This window comes from Dreissena polymorpha, chromosome 9 (genome assembly GCF_020536995.1).
Source record: "Dreissena polymorpha isolate Duluth1 chromosome 9, UMN_Dpol_1.0, whole genome shotgun sequence".
NCBI classification, from domain to species: Eukaryota; Metazoa; Mollusca; class Bivalvia; order Myida; family Dreissenidae; genus Dreissena; species Dreissena polymorpha.
The window spans coordinates 98,058,356-98,079,040 of NC_068363.1; the positions used below are offsets into that span (position 1 = coordinate 98,058,356).

General features: G+C 35.9%; 1 protein-coding gene across 10 annotated transcripts in view; it reads left to right on the forward strand.

The window, feature by feature from the left end:
* Positions 1–20,685, forward strand: part of LOC127846360 (neurofilament light polypeptide-like) — a 128,241-nt gene that overhangs the window by 77,008 nt on the left and 30,548 nt on the right. For 8 of the 10 annotated variants that reach the window (XM_052377554.1, XM_052377558.1, XM_052377549.1 and 5 more), the window contains 2 exons: positions 13,174–13,261; positions 17,199–17,382. In XM_052377554.1, coding sequence (XP_052233514.1) covers positions 13,174–13,261; positions 17,199–17,382 — 272 coding nt within the window. Of the gene's footprint in view, positions 1–5,368; positions 5,486–5,779; positions 6,074–13,173; positions 13,262–17,198; positions 17,383–20,685 lie in introns of those variants that run through there. The other 2 variants (XM_052377555.1, XM_052377557.1) reach the window with 2 other exon arrangements.

Sequence of the window (20,685 nt, forward strand, 5' to 3'; positions counted from 1 at the left end):
CTATTGGCTGAGAGAAGTTCATAACATTTCAAGTGGGCAGTGCTTAGCATTTACAGGGAAATTTGAATTTCAAGCAGACAACAAAAACTTTTTTCTATAAGTCAATAACTATATAACTTACAATCACCAAATTACACATACATATTTTTTGTATACCAAAGTATATGTATGCCAAATTTCATTGGAAAATATTAAATAAAAACTGCAATATTATGAAAAAATCATTTTTGTTTTCTGCTGTTAACACACCAGTGTACAGCTGAATAGTAGACATTTTGTGAGTTTGGGGACCTTTTATACTGCTTCTCCGGTGTTTAAGCTGAGAAAATTAGCAGTTTGAAGCCACATCAATAATCAAGACAGTGACCACGTATTTGTTGTTTTGTTAATTATCAGCTTATTATAACTATTGTTTGAATATGCGTTTGAATATGCGTATATAAACACGTTTTATTTTGTTCATATTATACAGTTAATATCGCTACTAATTACCCGATAATCCCGTATATTCCAGTTTTAAAGCAAATGCTGGTAAATATTTACGATACACAAACATTCTCGATATTTCCTTAAGTATAAAAAACGTTATGGCATTTGTTACTATTTATAGAGAGGATGAAATAACGTCTAATCGGGGTGGTTTTTTTCCCACTGAACACGAGATTTACGCCTGACGTGATGTTCATGTATTTATACAACACAAAATACACCCAAACTTTCCAAACGACGTTCTACATGTCTGCATAATTTTCGCGCGCTTTTTATGAAACAAAGGATATTTTAGCACTGTTTATTTGACGCTAGAATTTGCCAAAGGTCGCGTTAGCATTAAAATTCAGAAGTGTGTTTCGGATTACATATTTAATAATGTTAATCAAACGAAACATTAACAGTTGCGCGTAATTAATTCTACGCTACACATACATGTATTGACATGTAGGTGGATATCTTTTCACTCGATACGAAGGCGGCGGATTTACTCCGCGAAAGTACGCGAGGTTAATACAGACTCGGCGTCGTTGCGCGGATTGATGCCGAGTGCCACGGTGATACGCCGCGTGAACACACGATTTGGCCGCCGCGTACTAATAATCTGGCCGTGGCGTAGCCGCGGATTATGTTTGTGCCCCGTTCGCTGTACTGTAAGTAAATCTGCGAGTAAACCAGACTGATGTGGTCAGGGGCCTAGCTGCTATAAGGCACAGCTGGCCCGGGCCTACATTTTTTTTGAAACATGAAAAAGATATAAAAAAAATGCTTCAACTTCGAAAAACGCATTAAAATGTTGACCCTGAGGGGGTGAGGTGTTAGAAAACTGCATTTCATATTGACACAATATTTAGACAATGGATTCTGGTCGTGTTCAAAGGAAATATCTTCCAATTAACAACTCTAATTCTTTCTATGTGCATAGATTCTAGCTCGTTTCTTTTCACGTGAATTGCTGTTACAAGTTGACAAAGATCTACATGTAGATCTACTCGTCACCCTTTCAACACTACAGTAAGTTGTAATCGATTATCATTGGATTTGTAAAAACATTCCAAATGATGTTTATGACCACGGCAATTTAAAATGGAACACTTGCCCCCGTATCCCGATCCATTGACTGAATCCGGGTCGGTTTGGTCGCTTGATGCCGAACAAAAACAAATCTGACATTTAGATAAAACAGTTAAATATCAAAGAAAAACAGGCCAAAGTCTTATCTTATTATTTGTCTAGATATGCTTTAAATCTCACCACAGGCGTTATATGATTTAAAATTGTCCATGGTAGGACCCCCGGACCCCCCATTTGTATGTATCATATCTGGGCCTACAGCTCAAAAAATGCTATCTACGCCCCTGGTGGTTTTATGCTTGTTGCAAAAGCCTTTTATACTTTGCTTCTGAGCTGGAAAAGGATAAGCCTATTTGTGATGTCACAATATTCAATTATCCAAACTGTGTATACTGTTATCAATTGAATAATGTAAATAACTTGACCTTTCATTACAAAGAATTAGTCTGAATAGACTATGGCAGACATCATGTTTGATAATGCAAAAAACTTTGACATTGTCCCACCTCCTGATGAATTTCAATCAAAGGTTGGACCTCTATTACTTGGGTTGGTTATATATCTTGACTTTACTTGCTGTACAATTTCTTTCAGGTCACAAAATTACAGTTCCCGCTAAGAAAATTTGCTGCAAGTAAAGTTAAGATAAAGAGCTAATATTAATACAAAACAAGGGCTGTTTGTAAAACATGCATGCCCCCCATATGGGCTGTCAGTTGTACTGGCAGCCATTGTGTGAATAAGTTTTTTGTCACTGACCTTGACCTTTGACCTAGTGACTTGAAAATCAATAGGTGTCATCTGCCAGTCGTGATCAATGTTCCTATGAAGTTTCATGATCTTAGGCCTTATTATTCTTGAGTTATCATCAGGAAACCATTTACTGTTTCGAGTCACTGTGACCTTGACCTTTGACCTAGTCACCTGAAAATTAATAGCGGTCATATGCAAGTGAAGATCAATGTATCTATGAAGTTTCATGATCCTAGGCGTAAGCATTCTTGAGTTATCATCCGGAAACCATTTTACTGTTTCGAGTTACTGTGACCTTGACCTTTGACCTAGTGACCTGAAAATCAATAGGGGTCATCTGCCAGTCATGATCAATGTACCTATGAAGTTTTATGATTCTAGGTGTAAACATTCTTGAGTTATCATCCGGAAACCATTTTACTGTTTAGAGTCACTGTGTGACCTTGACCTAGTGACCTGAAAATCAATAGGGGTCATCTGCTAGTCATGATCAATGTATCTATGAAGTTTCATGATCCTAGGCCTAAGCATTATTGAGTTATCATCCGGAAACCATTTTACTATTTCAAGTCACTATGACCTTGACCTTTGACCTAGTGACCTGAAAATCAATAGGGGTTATCTGCCAGTCATGATCAATCTATGTATGAAGTTTCATGATCCTAGGCCTAAGCGTTCTTGAGTTATCATCCGGAAACCATCTGGTGGACGGACCGACATGAGCAAAACAATATACCCCCTCTTCTTCTAAGGGGGGAATAATAACCGCTAATCACTTTCTTGTTGATTTGGCTGGAAAGTGAGCAGCATTTTAACAATTAATACAAGTAATAAATGGTAAATACTGTAAAACTGCGAAAAATACCTGTCTCAGCATTAATGTCAGTATCATTGTCAGGGGATTACCCTTTCTGATCAAGACTTAACATAATCTGTGCTGAAATACTGTTTTATACAGTTTGGGGAGGAATTAAAAATAATTTGTCTCGAAATAATCAAAGATTTGTTTTAATTTTACATTATTCTTCTGTTTCAACCTTATACTTATGCAATTCTATTAATAATTGTATGTATTGATAATAATTATCGTCAAATTATGTTACGGAACAACACTTAAAGCGGGTATATACGATTTTTTTATATGTGTTTAATTGTAATATATTGATAAAATATGTTACAATAACACAAAATAGTCAAGAGAAATTAAACATTAAAGCCGAATTTCATAAAATGCAGCAAAGACAAATTAGCGCCCCGAGCCGATAGTGACGTACATAATTTCCTACAATAACCGAAGCATTCGTTTTTGTATTAGGATCGGAGATAGTGTTCGTGTGTCGTATGAATAGACATCGCTGCAGGAATTCAAATAAACCGTTAAACTAAGTTTAGATGCACATCGTACATGTATGAAATACATGCTGGCGAATTCGGCTGTACAGCCGTTTTCAATTTCAGAATTAAATATCTGGCTTATTTCGCATTTTTCGACACATGTTCTTCTTAACTTTTATTTTAATTTATATTGAAATATATATATAATAATTTTTTTACACAGTTTATATAAATTCATAAATATTAGACAAAATCGTATATACCCGCTTTAATAACATATTTGCGCCAATCTTAAATAGTTACGGCTTGTACCTTGGTTTGGTGCAACTTGAATCGGGATTTTTCTACCTTTAACTCTGTCAAACTGGGAAAATCGCAATGTGCAAACAGCATAAAATCAGAACAGCCTGCCAGAAACTCGCAGTCTGTTCAGGTTTGCTGCTCATCAGAATCTTGGTTGGAAATGAAGCCTATAATACTTGAATTTAGTAAAAGAGGTATTTAATTAAATTTAGCTTTCTAAGCGACTACAAACGAGTCAAAATACGTATCTAAGTGGTAAAGGGTTATACGCCATACATTTTCAAGACCTGTTATTAGTTCAATAACCATGGGGCTTTCTAAACTTTTCATGGCAGATAATGATGTAATGGATCAAATAGCCGAGTAGATCAATTAATTCTGTTTGATTGACCGCATATTTGTTATTCTTTTGGTTTATTTTTTTAAGTGTCTTCATTTGTGTATTTAATCCTTACATAAATATTTGTTAAATTGAAATAGAGATCTAGTCTTGTGTTCATATACTTTGGGATTGTATCCTTGAATTTTGTATTGCCTTGCAAAAAATCAGGTTTTTGACAGAGCGTCTCAGTTTATATCGGTAGCCTGATTGTCAAATGGAAAATTGTAGCAATTACTTTATATGAAGTTCCCATTCTAGACGTGTAATTTCTATTGGAATTAAAATCTCATTAAATGTAAAGTTACAAGGCAGTAGTTTTCAAAATGTATTTTGGAATTGGATTTTAATTTCTACAAGCTGTTGTAAGCTGGAAAGTGGCTTATATAAAATTGCAAAAAAGAGCATACACATAAATTTTAAAGATTGAATCTTGACAAAAGAAAGAACATTCAAACTATGTTTTAGAGATCTCAAGGTGAAATCTTTTATGTGTTGCCTTTTTGGGGCATGTTTGTTTTTGTTGTGGTGCGAAACTTGGTTAATAAATCATCATTGTTTGAGTTATGTATGCAAAAAAGTGATAGAATTGTTATAATGTTTTGCCATTTTTGTAATTTGGCATTTCTATTATTGAACTTAGACATGAAAAATGAGTGGGCTAAGAACCACTGACAATACCTGTTAGCAAATAGGAGGCAGTGAATATGAAATTAATTGAATAGCTTTGAGTGGGCTAATCAGCACAAGAAGCTTAATTTTATCTCATTGGTGTTAAGGCGCTAAAGATGTATTCACTGTCATTTCAACACTGGAATATATTAAATAAATGAAGATTTTATTGATGATGGGAATTATCCTCAAATAGCTCAGTTGCAAGGCAGAGAAAGATAAAACAGTTTGGGAATATAGGCGGATTTAAAAATCAATTTTTATATCATCAAAGCTTCAATTTTAAAGACAATGAAATATTTCATATGCTGAGTTTAAGATAGAAAATCCATATTCATAAAAGCAAAATTGAAAAGTTCAACTTTGTAATGATGTAGATAACACATTTTATATGATATAAAAAGCTGTATTGTATTGTAGTGATGTCTTAGAAAAACAATAAATGGATCAATTGTGGAAATACAAATTGCTTCTGATTAAGTAAGGCTTTTTTTGTGTTTTTAATACTTGTTAAATGTTCCGTTAGGGAGCCAATTCCAATTTATGCCAATTTTGGTGGTAGTTTAAGAAGTACACTTTTCTTTATGTTTTAAATCCATATGGCATGCTAAAATGGTTATACATTTATTTTGAAGATGTCCTTGGGGCAAGTGACTTGAAATTATGTGAAATATAACAGTTTAAATTGTCAGATACAAGACCATGAAATAGATTAAATTGATCGGTACAAGGTCATTCAAATTAAATGTGTTTGAAATTGACTTGTTTTTTTAGCCGGTATTTAGTTAAACCTGTGCAGAATTCTAATAAAAAAAGTAACTGGTTGATGAAGTGCATGGAATTGCATTAAGGAATACGAATAATAATTAAATAAAAATGTGGAACCTATAAGCCTTGTAGGCTTGCACATGCTGCTAGTGTGACAATGAATGAGCAATGGAAGAAGGTAGTTAGTGTAGTTACCTCAGAAAGACCTATAACTGCGCGTAAGAGATATGGATCTCAGAGTTCTTTAGATAAAAATTTCTCAAAGTATGTGGAAAATTTGGAAGCCGACTTAGAACTCTGGTAAGTGAGGGATGTTGTTCATGTTCAATCTGCTTTGATTTGTTGTCCTTTTTTAAGTTGATTATAGAATAGTTATTGTGCCGTCATAGAAAATGGAAGGTTTGAATTGTATGTAGCTGTATCCTAAAATGCTGAAAGCATCTGTCATGTAAAAGTGAAATTCTAAACAAGTTTGTGCAATTTTTTTATGTTATTGGCTTGTGTTTGTTTCGACCAGTACATGTGAAACAAATATTAAATGTGCTGTTTCGAAGTGATAATGATCTATTTGTATAATTACTTGGTGTATAAACTGTTAATATGAATCAGTTGATACTACTTGGACTAATTTTAGTCCCCACAACACTTTATATAAAATTTAAAGATAGACAAATCTGGTTTTGCATCGAAATGTATATGTATATATGGCACCCTTGCTTGTTTTTCGTAGTAATCTAAATTTTTATTACATCAAGAGACTGACAGAAAATGTATATTACACTTTCAAAGCGGAAAAGAGTGGAGCGCACTGTCTTGGGACAGGTCTTGTTATTTTATCTTACCAAGATACATTGCCTTTGCAAAGTTTTTAAGGTAGAAGTCTTCAAAAAGATCCAAATGGCAAGCAAGTAAAATGTTGAGCTTTTTGCTAGCAACTTCCATAGTATCTTTGGCCGAAGATGTGTTGTGGACACATCTGGTTTTTGTGAAATTTATATATAAAAAAATTAGTTTAAACTGCTATTTTTATTATGCCCCAGAAGGATGGCATATAGTGATCCGACCGTGCGTCTGTCCGCCCGTCTTTCCGTCAAACTTTGCGTTTAGGTTTTGCGTTTAGGTTTCGAAAAATGCTCATAACTTCTATGTCGCTTCAGATAGCAACTTGATAATTGGCATGCATGTGTATCTCATGGAGCTGCACATTTTGAGTGGTGAAAGGTCAACGTCATCCTTCAAGGTCAAAGGTCAAAAAAACAAATTCAAGGGAAGTGATAAGCTTCAAAGGGAGATAATTATCTGTATCTGCCAAATGATAAATAAAAAATAAATAAATCAAAGCGGCGCAGTAGGAGGCATTGTGTTTCTGACAAACACATCTCTTGTAAATTATGTGTCTGTAAAGCATTTTCAAGAAAAATCTAAAATGGTATCTTCCCTTGTACACCAATGAAGACTATCTGCATATTTTGCGCTTATAGTTCTGACAACTTTTTATGGCTTACTCTGGATATTTTATGGTTTGCTGTAGTAAATATTCAATTTGTTATTACAAATTGGTGTTAGAATATTCATCTTTTCAACAATTTCATTTTTTGTGTGCAATGTTTTGTTGTTGAATCAATCGTACAAACGTTGTTGAGGTGTATGCTAATAGTGTCTCTATGTGCTAAATTTCACAGAGTAGACCTTAATGGTCTCACTGACTGATGTCAATGAATATGATGCTCTTCAGGGCATATCCCACATGGAAGGAATATTTGGGTAGCATAATTGCTGAGCTCTTAAGTTTATATGGGTTTTCTGTTGACACTGCTCATTTCCAATGTTGTGTTTGCATATTAATTTGCCTCAGGTGCTACTTAATGTTCGGCAGGCATAATGCAATCTTCTCACTGCAGTTTGATACCATATTAAAAACCTGTCAATTTGGAAAATATAGGCCATTTTAAAATTAGTTATAACCTTTCAGGATTTTTCTGTTTAGAGGCATTATGACAATTTTTTATATTTATACTGAGAGGCTTTATCATGCCAAGTGTAATATCTATGAACACCCAGTTACCATCATTCAAGCCTTTATCTGTCAACTGTAATATCTATTAACACCATATTACCATCAGTCGAGCCTTTATCATATCAACCATAATATCAATGTACACCCAGTAACCATCATTCGAGCCTTTATCATGCCAACTTTAATATCTATTTATACCCAATTACCATCATTCAAGCCTTTAATTTTTAATTATCATGTCAACTGTAATATCTATGAACATCCAGTAACCATCATTCAAGCCTTTATCATATCAACCATAATATCTATTTACAACCAGTAACCATCATTAAATTTTGAGCCTATATCATGCCAACTGTAATATCTATGTAAACCCAGTAACCATCATTCCAACCTTTATCATTCCAACTGTAATATCTATTTACACCTAGTTACCATCTTGAGCCTTTATCATGTCAACTGTAATATCTATGTTAACCCAGTAACCATCATTCCAACCTTTATCATGCCAACTGTAATATATATGTACACCCAGTTACCATCATTCCAGCCCATGCCAACTGTAAAATCTATGTACACCCAGTAACCATTATTCCAGCCTTTATCATGCCAACTGTAATATCTATGTACACCCAGTTACCATCATTTCAGCCTTTAGCATGCCAAATGTAATATCAATGTACACCCAGTAACATCATTCAAGCCTTCATCATGTCAACTGTAATATCTATGTACACACAGTATCAATTATTCCTGCCTTTATCATGCCAACTGTAATATCTATTGTATTTTACCATGTATAGCGCGCTCCCATGTATAATGTGCATACGATTTTTTAAAGCCAAAATGGAGAAAAAAAAGAATTCAATACCAAAAACCTGAAAATTGGGCCGAAAATGGCCGCCATTCTGATATTGCACAATCATTTAATCTGAGTTTTTTGGGTGCTAAATATTTTGTTTTAAAGGTATAGGGAGCGTTTATACGATCAGGAGCATGGGTTGCATAGCACTATATTTTCAACAATTTTTAAGATTATTCTCTTGAGAACACCGTTTATGTCCTTATTGCCGCGCAATGCACATGTTTTTTAAGACCCCTACGCGATAAATTCGAACCACTATGACCTATACCTCACATTTGAACAGTGTAACATTTTCATTACCTGCCGCTCACAACATCGTATGACATAGTCTTCTGCAGACCCACAACATCGCAGTGTCCAATTTACGCAAATCGTCTGTGGATCCCATTTTATTTATCATCAACTTAAATATTTCCCCATTAAGAGATGCTCCCCATTAAATCCAGTTTGACCTGGTATTTCGCCCTTCACTGCGTCTAGTTGATAAGTATTTATAGTGAGACAAACAATACACCCGAACGCTCGATTCCATACAGTTTGCGTTATCGGCATAAAGCCATTAGACAAATATCATATGTTTGTCTCTATTGAAAGAACATAAAACGAGTCTATATCTCTATTGTTGGTTTGTAACCTACGTAGTATACTTGCACAGTAGCATATTAATGCAGAGAAAATCATTATCCCCACGCTTTTTGAAAAAAAGGTGGGGATATTGTGGTTATCTCCGCCGTCCGTCCGTCTGTCTGTCCGTCCGTCCTGGCCACTATCTCCTCCTACACTAAAAGCACTAGAACCTTGAAACTTACACACATGGTAGCTATGAGCATATGTGCGACCCTGCACTATTTGGAATTTTGATCTGACCCCTGGGTCAAAAGTTATAGCGGTTGGGGTGGGGCCGCGTCAGAAATTATCACTCATTTTTTTAGGTTATTTTACATTTACTTCTTTATTTCTACACCGATTCACTTCAAATTGATACTGGACCTCTCTTATGACAATACGGTCAATCTCAACCATGCATGGCCCCATTCCCAACCCTGGGGCGCCCCGCCCACATAGGCCACACCCACCAAAAATTTCCATTTACTATAATTTTTTCATTTCTACACGGATTCACTTCAAATTGATACTGAACTTTTGTTATGACATTAGGGTCAATCTCAACTATGCATGGCCCCAATCCCAACCCTGGGGCGCCCGCCCACATAGGCCACACCCACCAAAAAATTCCATTTACTATAATTTTTTCATTTCTACACGGATTCACTTCAAATTGATACTGAACTTCTCTTATGACATTAGGGTCAATCTCAACTATGCATGGCCCCATAACCAACCCTGGGGCCCCGCCCATATAGACCACACCCACCCAAAGTTGCCTTTACTATAATTTCTTCATTTCTACACCAATTCACTTCAAATTGATATTGAACTTCTCTTATGACAATACGGTCAATCTCAACTATGCATGGCACAATTACCAACCCTGGGGCGCCCTGCCCACATATGTCACACCCACCCAAAATTGCCTTTTACTATAACTTCTTCATTTCTACACCAATTCACTTCTAATTGATGATGAACTTCTCTTATGACAATACGGTCAATCTCAGCTATGCATGGCCCCATTACCAACCCTGGGGCACACCTAGGTCAAACATTCGGCGTGGGGATACGCGTCGGCCTCTGCTGCGCCATTTCTATTTGATAAATGTATTCGTCGTTTCAATGCTTAGGGTCAAGTAATTTCGGCAAATCGGAACTTTCGTAAAATACTTGCTCAATTAACCGTTAAACTCCACCTCCGTTCTCTGCAAAAGGTTTGAAGGCGGAGCTTTGCACGTGCTTTTATTTAATTGGACAATTGCCATTGAGGAACAAACACACGATTGGTTCGGCATGTTGATTGCAAGACATAGGAAGCCAATTTTGTTGGCGAGAAACTTGTCGCTTTATTGCTTCAGACAGGAAGCGGCTTTCCTTTGATGACGTCAAACTGTCAATTCACATGGAGTGCAAATTTTCGGAATTGCTAACATTAAACTTTGGATTAAATTATCAAAATAAAGCAAAAGCGAAATTGTGAAATATGATTGAAATAATAAGCGTCAGTTCAAATAATACATTTTGCGTTGTGAATCAACGAGTTTTCATGATAACAAAAACTTTAACAAACAATACCGCGACAACGTGGGGATCGATATACCTCGATTTTTTAATGAACAATCAATGAAGAAGTGTGAAAACACCAACAAAGACATTTTTTTCATCTTTTAATTTTTGTCAAAACTGTTCATTCCTACCCTTTCCCGCTATTTGTTGTTTTAACAACGGCCCCTTCAGTCTATAACATTAAAGGGTGTAGTTTTCTGCAATAAAAAAAATGGCGGCAATTGTGAAGATTTACGATTACGAAATGGATTTTTTGCAATTCAGCAACCAGGAAAGCGTTGTGTCAATATATTACACACACTGAATTTTTAATTTGAAATTTGAAGGTACAAAACTGCGCGCTATGCATGGTAAAATACGGTATGTACACCCAGTAACCATCATTCCAGCCTTTATCATGCCAACTGTAATATCTATGTACACCCAGTAACCATCATTCCAGCCGTTAGCATGCCAACTGTAACATCTTTGTATACCCTGTAACCATCATTTGAGCCAAGGATTTTTAGCTCACCTGATTGCTCAGGTGAGCTTTTGTGACTGGTCTTTGTCCGTCGTCTATCCGTCCGTCCACATGTGTTTGAAAACACTAGATTTATTGTTCAATCTTCATGAAATTGGTCAGAAGCTTCGTCCCAATGAAATCTCGGTCGAGTTCGAAACTAGGTCGTGCCGGGTCAAAAACTAGGTAACTAGGTCAAAAAAAGTGAAAAAAACTTGTAAACACTAAAGAAGTCACATTTCATGCCCAAGCTTCATGTTACATTGTCAAAAGGTTTGTCTTAATGATATGTTGGTTGAGTTCAAAAGTGGTTACGGTCCGTTGAAAAACATGGCCACCACAGGGCGGGGCAGTTTTCCTTATTTGGCTATAGAGAAACCTTTTAAACACTCTAGAAATCACAATTTTTGCAGAATCATCATGAAAGTTGGTCAAAACATTGGTTTTATTGATTTCTCGGACGTCTTTGAAAATGGTCCAGATCGGTGAAAAAACATGGCCGCCAGTGGGCAGGGTATTTTTCTCTATATGTTTATAGTGAAAACATGTGAACACTCTAGAAGTCACATTTTTGGCCGAATTTTCATGAAATTAGGTCAGAATATTTGATTCCTTGATACGAGAGTTGAGTTAAATAATGGTTCCGGTCATTTCCGGGCTGCCGGGGGGGGGGGGGGGGGGCAGTTTTTTTTAGATTTATATAGTAAAAAAAGTTTGCGAACACTCTAGAAGTCACATTTTTTGCCCAATCATCATGAAACTTGGTGAAATGATTGGTTTTATATATATCTCATATGAGTTTGCAAATGGTCCCGATCGGTAAAAAAACATGGCCGCCAGGGGGGGGGGGGGCAGTTTTCCTTATGTGACTAGAAAGAAACCTTGTGATCGAACACTATAGAAGTCTCATTTTTTGCCTAATCATCGTGAAACTTAGTCAAAACATTGGTTTTATTGATTTCTCGGACAAGTTGAAAAATGGCTCAGTTCGGTGAAACACACTTTTTAGCTCACCTGATTGCTCAGGTGAGGTTTTAGAATTCGTCTTTGTCCGCTGTCCATTCTTCCACATTTGGTTTGTAAACACTCTAGCATTCACACTTCTCAAGCATTCTTTATGAAAGTCGCTGAAAGATATAAGTCAAGTTTGATAATGAGCAAAATCACATAATTAATGCCATAATTATTGCCATTAGATTGTCCAAATTTTCATTATATTATACAAAATCCTTGTAAACACTCTAGAGGCCACAATTTTGTTTCAGATTTTATGAATCATGGTCAAAATATTTATTTTTGTAAGCAAAGTTTGATGTTTGGTAAAGGTGGTCAAATCAAAATATAGGTCACCAGGTAAAATCTTACAAAAACAAAAACACTCCATACACCAGAGTTTTGGTTCAATAATAATGAAACTTGACCAGGATGTTTGTCTGGACAATATCTAGGTCAAGTTTGACATTTGGTAAAGATTAAATGAACCGACTCCTCTCAGGTGAGCGAACTAGGGCCATCTTGGCCCTCTTGTTCTTTTTTCAACGGTAAGTAATAAAATAGTTGCCAGTTAACCTACTCACACTTTTCCTAGATAACTAGTTTCCTTGTTAACTCTTACTCACTCAGAAGTAAAGTGAAAATATCTATGTGCAATCAGCATTATAATAATTTCAGGACTAATCCCCACAAGTAGTTGTGGGAAGTTGAACCCTCAATTCCTCTGTGTAATGTATGCCAGCATTTAAACATACTGCATACAATAAAAAGATAAATATCAGACCTAAATATTTTCCGTGCTTACCTTTATCTTGCAAAAACAAAAAGGATTTTCTGTATTGCAGGGAGAAAGAGAAAGCAGAGCTGAAGTCAAGGGTTGCTGAACTCGAAGAGTTCCAGGACAAATATGAACATGAGAAGAAAGAAAACCAGGTAAGAGTCCACTGGGGTTTGTGGTTTGTGTTTTAATTAAGAGGAGTTGCAGGACAAATATGAACATGAGAAGAAAGAAAACCAGGTAAGGGACCACAGGGGTTTGTGGCTTAATTTTGAGGAATTCCAGGAATATGAGCACAAGAAGAAAGGAACAAGGCAGGACACAACTAGGGTAGTTTGAGGCTTGTTTTTAATTTGAACATGGTTAGGAAAAAACACACAATAATAGTCAATAAGGGTTTGTGGCTTGTGTTATAATTTTGATGAGATCTTTTACAATTTAATATAAACCTGACAAAAAAAACAACAGGTAAGAGTCAACCAGGGTTTTTGGCTTGTGGTATAATTACTAATATGACTTAATTGTGTGTGCAAAGCTGAATTATTTTGTCTAAGCAGTCCAGTCTGAGATATTTGTAGACTTATTAAAATTGAGAAAAATATTTTAGTGAAATCTGTTAACAAAGAAGCTATTCCCATCCGTCTTATATGCCATACTGGTAACCGCCAATGAAACATAACTACAAGTAGGAGCATAATATCAAAAGGGTAATAACATAAAAAATCTGGACCAAACTGGAAAACACCAAGAAGTTCACACCTACTGTAACCAGCGGAAAAGACCTCCTTCATACCTACCTTTACTAGCTATCCGTTGTGTGGACAACAGCCCCATGTAAGCTGTCCAGCTAGAAGTGCACAAACACAAACAAAGACAAAGACATGTTTGCATATTTTATTCAAACATTTAAATTTTTGTCAAAAACTGTTGCGACCATTTTTTGTTGTTGTTTTGTCAAAGGCCTGTCAGTCTGTTAGATTATAGGGTGTATTTTTTTGGAATAAAAAAAGCTACTAGGGTATAATGATTATTTCTAATCATGTAAGTAAGCTGTCAGGATAGCATCGTATCAATGTACAACGGGCATCAACTTTTTAATTTGAAACACAGAGGTTAAAAATTGTGCGCTATACATTGTTACTTACGGTATGCTTCTGATGAAAATTCTAAAAAAATTGTATTGGTTACAAGTTATGTGATGGCAATTTACAATATGGAAGATAATAAATATTTTTGTAATTGTTTTATTTAAGTTATATTGATATCAAATCCATATGTTTGTTAATCTTACAGACATGTGTGGCTTGTCATGTCAAGTGATGAGTGTTTGGATTTGAATGAAGCATATTCAAAATCAGGGGTTCAAATAAATTGTTCACTTTTGCTGATAAGTTACGTTATTGCAAGTTAGTCAGTCAAGGAAATCCTAAGCTGAACTAAAAGTGAATCTTGAAAATTCAACCATTTGAATGTTTTAACATCTAAGTGCCATCACATGTTGGTAATAAAAACTACTTAAATAGTTATTTGAAAGCTTGATTGATAGCCTGGGAGTATTCTGTATATGGGAACACCTGCTGGTGAATTGACTGCATTTTTGTCACCTAGCTCCCAGTTCATGTCGTTATTCACATTATTTATTGCCTATGCCTTTCTACTTAAACAAATTGTCTTCCATAAGATTAACCCTTTGCATGCTGGAAAATTTGTCGTCTGCTAAAATGTTGTCTGCTGAATTTCTACAATTAGGATTTTCTTCGATTTTTTGCAAAGAATACTATCAGAATAGCAAACAGTTTGGATCCTGATGAGACACCACGTTCTGGATCAAAACTGTTTGCAAAGGCCTTCGAAATTTGGTTTCCGCACTGAAAGAGTTAACAATAAAAGTGTGTGCTGCATTGTGCAATAAAAAATGCTAAATCAATCACCTTTCAGATTCTTAATGTGCATCTATATAATAAAAATCATTTCAGCCCAAGATTTGAATAAAAATTACTTTTAAGTACATTTTAATCAATCTCAAACATTTAAATGTAAATCGCCCGTATATTTTTTATGATTTTGACATTTAAACTTCAAAAAAGAGAACAATTTTGCCATCAGTTAGAATAAATAACATGCATAAATGATATAAAAGTGTTGAAGGCAATGTCTTAATGTAAACAGAGTTATGAGCTTAGCTATTATATTCCTTATTAATCATATGTTATCACGAAAGAAAATGTGTTTAAAGATTTTAACCTTAAAAATGTCTTCTGTTATAATAATTTGACTTTTAGTGTACAAACCATGTTAACCCTTTCCCTCTCAGAAGCAAAGTGAATATTGCTTTTGCAATCAGCATAAAACCAGAACAGCCTGTGAGTAACTACCAGTCTGTTCGGGTTTTATGCTGTTTGCTGCTCATCAGTAACTAAGGGTTGGAAATGAAGCCTTTAAAAATTGAATTTAGTAAGAAAAGTCTTTCATTAAATTTAACTTTTTAAGTGACTACAAATGCGTCAAAATACCTATCTAAGTGGTAAAGGGTTAAAATTTAAGTGCTAATTGGCCAATGATAAGAGCTTAGAGTACCAATATATCATGTCAAGTTTAGAAGCCCTGTTGGGATAAGAGATTGGCATGGAATACTTGGTCAGATGGTCAGTTTAATTGGTTATTTGTGCAGTCAGTTTTCATACCAAAGTATTTTATGAAGACTTAATGCTGCTTGTGATTTGCAGAGTCCTTTCACATTCTGTTTTCTTTTATTACACTCTCAACATGTATAAGCAGGTAGAGTGTATAGATTAAATGGTTTGTTGTCTTTGTGTACTCACCATTTTGAAACACTGTGCAATATTCAGAATAATATTGAAATCCCTCCAGGTCTGGAATACTCTGAACTATGACTCTCCGAATTTTAAAAGGCCAAACAGGGTTACTGGGGGTTTATAACAGGAAATTTGTTTCAGCACTTAATTTTGAGAACACTTCGACTTTCTATCATGCACATTGGTGAAGGGATTACAACAGAGGAAAAGATGAGGCATTTTGACTCAGTCATCAGGTCAAGGTCAAGGTCATATAAGCTTGTTTCAAGAATAAGGTTTCCACATGATAATGCCTTGACCTACAACCAACAAATGTGTATGCTGTTTACTTGGGAAGAAAAAATGACCCTTTTAATTTTGTGGTCAACAGGTCAAAGGTCAAGGTTACAAAGACTTGTACCAGGACATTTGTGAAATCTGACAACATTGACTTGATCAGGTTAAAGGTCAAAGTCACTGGGATTTGTATCATGAAATGGGTTCCCACAAAAATCTAGAGAAAACTGTTACCTATGGTTATCTCAAGTGCTGGTTACATATTAAGAAAGAAAGATGTCTATCCAAGATCAAGGTTATGTGTGCTTGTAACATGAAAATTGCTTTCACAAAATATCTGGAGAATTTTTAGGATCATATAAACTAGTATGTTAGTATGGCTTGACAAAGTATGACCTCTTATAATTTTCAATTAAAGAGATCAAAGGCCAAGGTTGCAGGGACAATTTTGCTGTATGGGCTATACTTGATTTTCTGACCTCTCTTTTTTGTAATTTAATGAAAATCAATGCAATTTTGTAAGACAACTGCAAATTGTTTTTTATATTGGAAATATTCAAAAATGTTAAATAAAATAAAAAAATAAAAAAAAAATCATATTTACAAAGACTTGCTACAAGGTATGATCAGAACCTATCAGCAGAGCTTGAGCAAGTTCTTGCCATGTCAGGATACAATAATGCAGGGGACAGAGAAGTGACATGCTCTAGTGTAATGATGCTAAAAGCAGCTTAAGATATATATGGGTCCCCGCTTTGTGAAAACGTGGATGCATGCAGGTACAAAAAGTTAGATTGAAGATAAGTCTGTGCAATCAGGGTGAACACTGCTATTCTACACTGGATTTTTTTTATAACAAAAAAATACCATACAAGCGGGTAATGGACTTCTCAGACTGATCTTGGATGACACTTTTACGTATATGCATGAAGCCCAGTTTGCCAAGAACATGGCTTGTATATTTGGCCCTGCTGTTTCACAAGCCAGCATTTGTTTGCAGATATTGCAGAACCGACTGCAGGACCTCATGACCGGGCAGACAGACGCCACACGCAATCTGATGCGCACCAGCGAGGCACTGGACCGGCTCCACCTTGATCACAAGAAGAAAGTGGAACAGCTCGAGAAGATGCAGGTTGATGTTAAGTTCAAGGAAGACCGTATACGAAACCTCGAGATCAGAGGTAAATATGTTAAATAGACCTAGATTGTTTTTTTAAAGCCCAGATTTAAGTATCACCACCAGCAAGATTTTAATTTTAACTTTTTTGCAGGTATTTAAAGTTGCTCGAAATGATGATCTACATATTTATTTTGCCATGTTTATTAATAAATTCTATTCCACTTCAATATGTTAACTTAAGTAAGCCGGATAATTGAACAATACAAAATCTATCCAATTTTGGTTTATGGTACTTTATGAACTACAAATCTTATTTCTAAATTGCTTGTCTTTATTGTCAACCTTGAATATGTTGACAATAATTTGTTTTGAAGAAATGAATTATCCCAAGGATTTCTACATGCAGTATTGATAATAAAAAAGTTTAAATACAATACATTGACACTGCAATATTGAAAGAGTAAAGTGTAGGCTGCCAATTGTTGTTTTTTTTGTATTGCAATATGTTTTTCTATATATTTTATTGTTCAATATAAGTATGTACAATTAGACTTTGATTTTTTTCCATACATTTTATCAATATTTTTTTAACAAAACACAGAGGTATAAAATAATTATGAGTGTATCAATAAATGTTAAATACGGTTACACAATCACAAAGTAAGCTATGGATAAATGACGAGCTCAAGTTTGTGCATACTTTGTGTTTTCAATGCGACTTAAACAAAAAATGAACTCTACAACTTCGTTGCTTTATTGACAAGAGGCAAATTTTAAAAGTCGTTTTATAAATCTTAGAAAACAAATTCAAGTCGGAATATCAATCACCAACTATCACACATTGACAAAATAAGGCACTAGGATTATGAAACTAATTGTTCTTATGTTTTGATAGATGAAACATTTAATACGTGTCCCATCCCAACATCCATTTTGCTGGGATCTTTACATGGTGTTCATAGAAATCAGTGTACATGGGTCTTACTTATAAAGAGGGGCTAACTTATACAGAGAAATATGTTAGTAGAGGAAAATCAGAAAATTATGTTAAATTTTTCACCACAAAAATATTTAGCCATGTTTTGACATTTTTTAAGTGTTAATGAGTTCTATGCTTTGTCATGAATATGGGGTTTGCCATGCTTCAGTAGTGGTGTAGTGGATATGGTGTCAGCCTAGGGACCGGGAGTTCATGTGTTCGATCCCCACTGTGGGAGCGTTCTTAAGATCTCCAAGTACTGGTTCTATTCCCAGGAAACTGACAGGAGAGTATTTGAAATAAGCCTTAGGCTTTTGAAACAATCCAGCTAAAATATATAGGTTTAAACTAATCTCTTTCTCAGGGATTGAGGAAAATTATCTATCGCTTCCCTCTTTTATATAATAGTTTTGTACAGTATTTTGAACAAACAAATATGAAGCAAATAAACAGGTACTGGTTTAAGGGGGGCTCACTCTTATTATACCCCCACAAACGAAGTTTAGGGGGGTATATAGGAGTGAACTTGTCTGTCTGTCGGTCGGTCGGTCTGTCTGTCGGTCCGTATTAAGTGTCCGCTCTCTAATTCAAGTAGTTTTCATCCGATCTTCACCAAACTTGGTCAGAAGTTGTATCTACATGATGTCTAGGCCAAGTTCGAACATGGGCCTTGCCGGGTCAAAAACTAGGTGACGGGGTCACCTAGTGCATTTTAAACATTCAGCATGTTGTCCGCTCTCTTATTCAAGTAGTTTTCATCCGATCTTTACCAAACTTGGTCAGAAGTTGTATCTACATGATGTCTAGGCCAAGTTCGAACAGGGGCCTTGCCGGGTCAAAAACTAGGTCACGGGGTCACTTAGTGCGTTTTAAACATTCAGCATTTTGTCCGCTCTCTAATTCAAGTAGTTTTCATCCAATCTTCACCAAACTTGGTCAGAAGTTGTATCAACGTGATGTCTAAGCCAAGTTCGAACATGGGCCTTGCCAGGTCAAAAACTAGGTCACAGGGTCACTTAGTGCGTTTTAAACATTCAGCATGTTGTCCAATCTCTAATTAAAGTAGCTTTCATCCAATCTTCACCAAACTTGGTCAGAAGTTGTATCTAGATGATGTCTAGGTCAAGTTTGAATATACGTCATGCTGGGTCAAAAACTAGGTCACGGGTATCTTAGTGCGTTTAAAACCTCACCATGTTGCCCGCTCTCTAATTCAAGTAGTTTTCATCCAATCCTCACCAAACTTGGTCATTAGTTTTAATATCATAAATACATTACCTGTTATCTCTAGCTTACCCCTTTCCAAGGGAGTTTATTTATCCTGAAAATATTCAAGCGCTGGGAATCATCCACCTCTATAAAGAATCCAAATCAGGTTAAACATAGTACAATGTAACCTAACAGGAAATCAAGAACCACAACTCATCTTTCCTTTCCGGATAACCACGAGTGCACGCCTATTTTAGGCTCAGGACTTTTTTGTTCTTTTCATCATGTTTTTGTTGGAGTTTGAAGAATAAATTTTATTTATGTTTTATTTGTATCATTCGGTTTATATTTCTATACTTTTTGTTGCAGTTATTGTCATATTTCTGCTTTTGCTGGGTTTCTTTGTTTGCAGCGTCGCTCATGTACATGAGAACGTGAACCACGAGGAATTCGTGCCTATTCCCCCAATAAGTAATTGAGGGCATTTGTACAGCGTTCGTTTGTTTACATTTTGTGGTTTAACTTTTTATTTTATTCATAATCATTAAAAATTGTCTTTTGTAGGTTCTTTCTGTTTCTTTTATTTCAGAATGAACTTACAGGATAGAGGTTCTTGTGGTCATATCAAGGCAAGGTGGGATTCCCACGATACTTGCCTTGCATGTACTGGTTGCACATTAAATAACAAATGTGCGGTTTGCGATTTGTGGGCTTACGACACATGGACGAAAGCAGGTCGCTGGAGGACATCGATCAGCCGCAAACGCAACGAACCTCCATCCGACGTTGATTATCCGATCACTTCACTGGTCAAGGATGACCAGCGGATTTGTCAGTCACTGGGTACCGGGCAAGATGGTGTTGTTGTCAGTCTATCGTCATCAGATCTTATTACTCACACCATACATACCGGCGACATTGATCATGGAACAACTGGATCAATGTCAGACCACATGGCAGCTGCCATTCTACGATCTTTGTCCGATGACCTAACCGGTCATGATATGACCGGCCAGTCACCGGTCCGGTCACCAGTTATGTCACGGGTCCGGTCATGTCACTGGTCACCGGTCCGGTCACCCGTCCGGCCCAGTCCGGTCATTGGTTCGGTCCGGTCACCAGTCCGGTCACCGGTCCGGTCTGGTAACCGGTCAACAGTCATCAGTAACTGTTAGG